General features: G+C 31.9%; 1 protein-coding gene across 1 annotated transcript; it reads left to right on the forward strand.

The window, feature by feature from the left end:
• Positions 1–3,467: 3,467 nt before the first annotated feature.
• LOC106869990 (acetylcholine receptor subunit beta-type unc-29) lies at positions 3,468–4,672 on the forward strand. The gene has a single exon (XM_014915937.2). It carries the CDS (start codon positions 3,527–3,529, stop codon positions 4,670–4,672), a length of 1,146 nt encoding a protein of 381 aa, XP_014771423.2. The 5' UTR covers positions 3,468–3,526.
• Positions 4,673–6,746: the final 2,074 nt, after the last annotated feature.

Below are 6,746 nucleotides of genomic sequence, written 5' to 3' on the forward strand. Positions count from 1 at the left end.
TATATATGTGTGTGTACATAGAAATCTTAAGGGCTGAAATTCTGGAGGAGGATAGTCGATTACATTGCTTTCAGCATTCAACTAGCACTTATTTCATTGACCGCGAAGGACTGAAAAGCAAAGTTGGCTTCGGACAAATTTCAATCGAAAGGATAAAGACGGGTGAAATGACACTAGGCATTTAATGCGGGGTGCAAACGATTCTAAAAGCCTGTCGCATTTTTGCTTATTGAAAAGACGACACTACGTTACAACTGAATGTAAACACGTAACTTAATTTCATTCTAAACAGAAAATGTATATAACACAAACTATCAATCTTTGAATTATAAAGATCTTGGGCACTTGCATCTACTATACCTAATGGAAATAACATTCCCGTGAAGTCAAACACTATCTTGAAATGAACAGTGGTATATACATTCAGGAGCTGGTAGAATTAAATAATACTCACGAAAAGGAAATCATATTTCTCACTGCTTGTACGAATTTTCTTTGATCACATTTATTCTCAAACATGGTGTATCTCCAGTTAAACAGCAGGAGGGGAAGCAACAAAAACTACAACAAAAACACAGCTCTCCACTACAAATATGCTTGCATCTAAGATTATATTTGGTTGCAAAACAAGTCTTCACCAAAATGTGTTCGGTTAATCACAACATGTATAAACAGGAAAATAGAAAATAGTGAACTGTTACATTTGCGAATGTTTTTCCGCTAAGGTATATATATTTATTTAACAATTATTTGATATAACTGCTCAGCAATATTGCATTGTTACCGAACTACAATAAGAATTGTGGTTATTTTTGCGCTACTTAATACATTTTTCCTAAAATCAATTCATGTATATCTGTGATTGAACAAATACATATATTATACACGTTTCAAATTAAAGAATAATATACATAATTGATCATTACTAGAAAATAACTTTGATTTTCATATCCAGTTTTCGGCAAAACGATTGTTATTGCCTTACATTGCTTAATTGCGTGCGTGTTTTCTGAAGTTGTTTTACCTTATGAATCACCAAATAAAATTGATTGAAAATATTTTTACTTCAACAATAATTATATTTTTAAACGTATGTGAGATAATTACTTTATATTTAGTTGCTGCATGATATGCAAATTTAAACAGAAAAAATATTTTCTCCTATTTTGCAACATCACGATATGATTATATTTACTGCTCGGTTAAACATTCCAGTTATCAACACACTAAATATATTTTGCTTATGAGTAATTGAATTCAGTGTTATACAGCTTCACAATATCTAAAAAATTATGTAAAAACATCGTTCGTTATGAATAAAAACAGACAAAATAATACTATCAACATTGTTATTTTATTTCTCATCATCCGTCATTTTACATTGTTGCAATGTTGGAACAATGCCCTCAAGTTTTAATCAATCTTATCGACATAATACATACTTATATCGGTATTATATATTTCCAAGAATTTTTATCGAATCACTAGTTAGAGGAAACAAACTCAACACATAAACGTATGCTAGCATGCATACACATATAAAATATTTATACTTATATACATGCATTCATACATACATATATAAAAGAATCGGCATTCGGAACAAATCCTCTCTAAAAAATTAAATTGAAAAGTGCTCGTCAAATCGAGATTATAGTAAAATTTGGAGTAGAATTGCAGGCTTATTGAAATTCTAATGCGGTACCTAGCGTATAATCGTATTATAGCACAACATCTAACATTGCTCTTTACACCAATTCATTAAATCAGTCAGAGTACCTCTATAATCTTTCGGTATCTTCTATATATAATTGTCAAATTATGTCCACTCTATTCTTTTAATCTTTTACTTCTTTCAGTCATTTTTACTGGGGGAACCGCCTTGAAAGCTTTTAGTCGAACAAATTGACCTTCAGGCTTATTTATATTTTTTAAAGCCTAGCATTTCTATTCAATTCTTTTGTCGAACCGCTAATTTCCGGGGGTGTAAACACACCAACACTGCTTGTGAAGCAGTATTTGGAGTACAAGCACAGACAAAAAGACACATACATATGTATTATAATGCTGCATTAGAAAGGTCCAACTTCAAGAATAAGACATACTACATTATTTACATTACTTACAATTAATGGATATTTGTCCTCATCTTGTTTGTTGTAAACACAACGTTTCGGCTAATATACCCTCCAGTCTTCATCAGGTGTCTTGTGGAAATTTTAAACCTGGGTTCTCATTCCTAAGACATTTTTCGATGTTATTAATATTATTACTATTATCATTGAAGTCACTGCCTGGAATTGAACTCGGAGAATTGTGGTTAGTAGCCCGCGCTCTTAACCACTATGCCATATGCCCGTGGGCATGTAAATATGATGATGATGATGATGATGATGATGCCATAAATAGTAGATAGATAGATAAATAGATTGATAGATAGATTGACATACAGACAGGAATGCAGAGAGATAATTAGATAGATAGATAGATAGATAGATAGATAGATAGATAGATAGATAGATAGATAGATAGATGCACAGTGTTATTTTGTTTAAATGCACTATAAACCCATTCACAACGTGTCACCCAACCCATGAGTATAGTCGTAGGCATCACTCATATATATTTTAGCAGTGCGATCAAACACGACACGGAATAAGAAAACAAGATATGAACGACGCCTCCCTGATAGCTTCTGCTGTTCAATATATAGCATTAAATATTTATCAATAAAGTGAGTAATTATTCTTATTTCTAACCATATATGACGAGAAGACATCGGCGTGCCTATTCACGTTTAACAATATGAGACGGTGTTTTAAACGGTACATGATATATCATTAAAAAGAAACGATGGACAATAATAACACAAAAACTGACATTACAAGCATAAGATTTTACTTTACGTGTAATGAATCATTAATCGATAAGTGTAATCTTCTATTACATCAAGTGATTGTAGTGTTTTCCAATATGTACGCGAAATTTAAAACATTTGACATGTTTGGGCTTGATACAAATACATAAGTAGATGTACACAGAATGAAGGAAAAGGTGTCAAGAAAAATGAGAAAACGACAGTCGTAGGCTAGCATGACTAGCAGACTTGTATTTAAGGGCGTTAATGTTTCACAGTCGTCATTTTTCTCTTCACACCTACACTGATACGGAGATGATCTACACGGCTACATGTACACGAAGACCAGTATATAGGGCACGGTATGCTGAATTAAAAAAAACTATTTTCGTTTGAATTTAAAAATATAGACTGCAACGTAAGGTATTTCGAACTGTTTCAATTTAAATGTTCTTATTTAGATTTGTGGAGCAATTGTTTTGAACACCTCATGTCTATTAAAATACTCTAACGAGTATAATAACAAGAAGAAAAAAAAGAAGTTACTCATCAAATTCCCTGATGTGTTTCGTATATATAGATGAAATATATCTAACTATGTAATATATAGTCAAACTTCAGAAATTGAGCGCAAGAATAAAAGGGAATATTTTCATTTAATCAAGAAACATGAAATTAATAGCTGTCTTAATTTTTACGTTAATTGGAAGCATTTCGTCCAAGAGAAGCGCACTCCGAGATATGTTATTAAAGAAGTACGATAAAACAAAGAGACCAGTTGAATACGATGATGACATCCTATACGCAAATGTATCACTTACTCTAAAGAAAATTATAGAATTAGATATTCTAAAAGGTGACATCGCAAGTAATCTTATACTCGGCTTCGAATGGAACGACGTTAATCTGAAATGGACTGATTCACAATATAATATAAGTTACATAAATGTCAAATTAAGTGATGTATGGTATCCTAACATACAAATATGTAATAGTGTAACAGGTAAATTTAGTTTTGATGATAACAAGGAAGTAACAGTAAATAGGAACGGAGACGTTAACTTATATATAGACAAAATATTCGAAACTTACTGCAGGATTAACGTTGAAAAATACCCTTTTGATGAACACGAATGTGATATATCTGTTTGCTTTGAGCATCAGATGTATGTGGAAGAAACAGTGGGGGAATTTGATTACGAAGTAAAACTCCAATCTGCATCCAATCAATGGGACTTTAATTTTGAAAAATCTGACGTTGAAAATGATAATATTGTAGCAGTTGGTTTTATAATTTACGGCAAGAGAAAAGTTAGCAGTGCAACAATAACTAAAATTATACCTCCAATAATGTTAACATTATTGGTCCTTTCTGTCCATTTACTGCCACCTGAATCTGGAGAGAAAGTTTCTGTTGCAATCACTGTTTTTCTTACAAATATCGTTTTCCTTTCTGAAACTGAAAAAATATTGGGTAATAATTCTCAAGACGCCTCCATATATCTAATGTATCTCTTAATTCTGACACTTGTCAGCGGATGTTCTTCTGTTTTCTCGATAATAGTGTGTAAATTGTATGCGAACCAGACTGGAGCCAACACCAATTCAGCTCCCGAAATTACTCAAGAATCAAATGGACAAAGAAATAGAGTTGGTGTCTCAGAAATTTCAGACGAACAAAATATTAAAATAACAGCTACAAAGCCTTGTAAAAAGCATTTATTAACCTATAAGAAACTGGACCAAATAATTTTGTTAATAATTGTTATATTTCTACTACTCTTTATCATTATTTCTGTGTCGACGTCTTCGTAGTAGTAATAAAAAATGAAACTACCATTATTTTCACTGTGTACGACAAGTTTTGAAATAGTAACTAATATAATAATATTTTCTGTATCACAAATTAGAAACCTTAGAAATGATAGTAAACAACAAATATTAAAGCCACAACGGATGCCATTATTTCTATATTTCGCCTCTGAATGATTGAAATCCACGCAATCTCGCGTATTTAGAGTATTTCCGCATTGTTTACGGAGCTTTCCTGTAAAACTTCCGAATGAGTTTTATAAGGACATTGACACATAATCTTTCAACTACTCTTTTGAACTATATACCATGCATAGAATGAAATCATAACATCGAGAATCAAAATATAAAGAGAATGAAAAAGGAACGACGTAAAAGATACGCAACTCTGTCATTTGATTTTATCACAATTAGTTTTCTCGAGAACGTATAGAAATATCTGCTTCTTTTGTGAAGGCACAAATCTTTTATACTTCCATATTCAGAGATGTAAATAGTGAAGTGCATTGTGTTTTAAATTCATTGCATATGTTCTTTGTGTAAAACTGGTACTTGGAACTGTCCATTTGTTTACACTCTATACAATTATTAGATTTTGAAATTGCTGAGAAAATGGAATTTAAGACACTACATTCTATTCGTAAATTTACACAGGAAATCGGAGATAGTGTGGAGTTTGTTAAAAAAAAATCGGCAACCTACATCTACGAATTCTCTTTTGAAAGACAGATAGAGGAATGTTAACATCAAACTCATGGTATTGGACCTGAGAAAGTAATACTATCATATCTATCAGCAATTTAATTATACTTTCTTCTATTGATTGTCCTTTGCAAAACGTTGAAACATCCTTTTCTACGATTTATACTTTCGATGTTTTTGCTATCGCACCCATAAAGCAACAGTTTTGATATATCATTGGGTGCCGTTTTAGTGATGGGTATGTGTGTGTATGCGCATACTGACTTATGTATATGATTTCTTGTGCTGCTTTTAAATTTCTTCTCACATAACATTAAAGAAATAGTAATATTAAAGTCTTATTGAAATTGATTTTACTGTAATAAGTATATTAAATTTCTACCCTTCTCTCTACATTGGCTGCATTATTAACTTTTCTTCCATTATCATTTTCATGTTACTGTTTTCTGTTTTTACATTTCCTTTCATATAATCAAACAACTCTATGCGCTTTACAGACTCTCTCATCTCACAGAATATTATCTTTGTACCACTGTTGTATTGTAAATATTTTGTTCCTTATTCTTGTCTCAATCTTTTCTCCCACTTATCTAACACCATTATTTCATTGTTTGCTATTATTTTTTATAGGGAAATTCCATACAATATTGTCTCACTCACTACACCCACATAGCTTTACATTTTGGTTGTACCCCTTCTGAACGCATCTACAACAAATGACATATCCACCACGACCTTAGAATAACACACACGCAAATATTAAAAATGATAAACTCTAAAGAGATACTCAAGGAATTATATAAAAAATATATATTTATATAAAAACAACCCTAACCACTGCTCACTCGACTAGATACTAACACACTATCTTCTTCTCCGTCGTCTTCTTCGTCTTCTTCTTCATTTCTACCACCTCCTCCCTTACTTTATTACTACTACTGATGTTTAGGATAACACCTTCGCAAATATTATAAACAATATATTTAAAAGGGATTTCTCAAGAATTCAAATCACTACTCCCATCAACAATAGGTCACTCTGCTACTATCATAGCGCTCCCGTTTCTTCTTCTTCTTCTTCTTCTTCTTCTTCTTCTTCTTCTTCTTCTTCTTCTTCTTAGCCAAGAATTCACAACGACCTCGAACCCACAAGAGTTAAGAGAAATGGAGACAGACAGAAACAAGGAAAATGCCTCTGGTATTTGAATACTATGCAAAGATGTTTTTAAAAAGTCTTTTCATTTAAATTTGCCAAAATTTAACTTTTCCAGAATTTGTGATCCATATTTATAGTTGAAAACTTCGCAAGGATCGAAACCGGTACTGATATGTTTTTTATAAAAGTATTTTAGCATTTTCTACGTTGACTTTTTTCC

This window comes from Octopus bimaculoides, chromosome 15 (assembly GCF_001194135.2).
Source record: "Octopus bimaculoides isolate UCB-OBI-ISO-001 chromosome 15, ASM119413v2, whole genome shotgun sequence".
Lineage (NCBI taxonomy): Eukaryota > Metazoa > Mollusca > Cephalopoda > Octopoda > Octopodidae > Octopus > Octopus bimaculoides.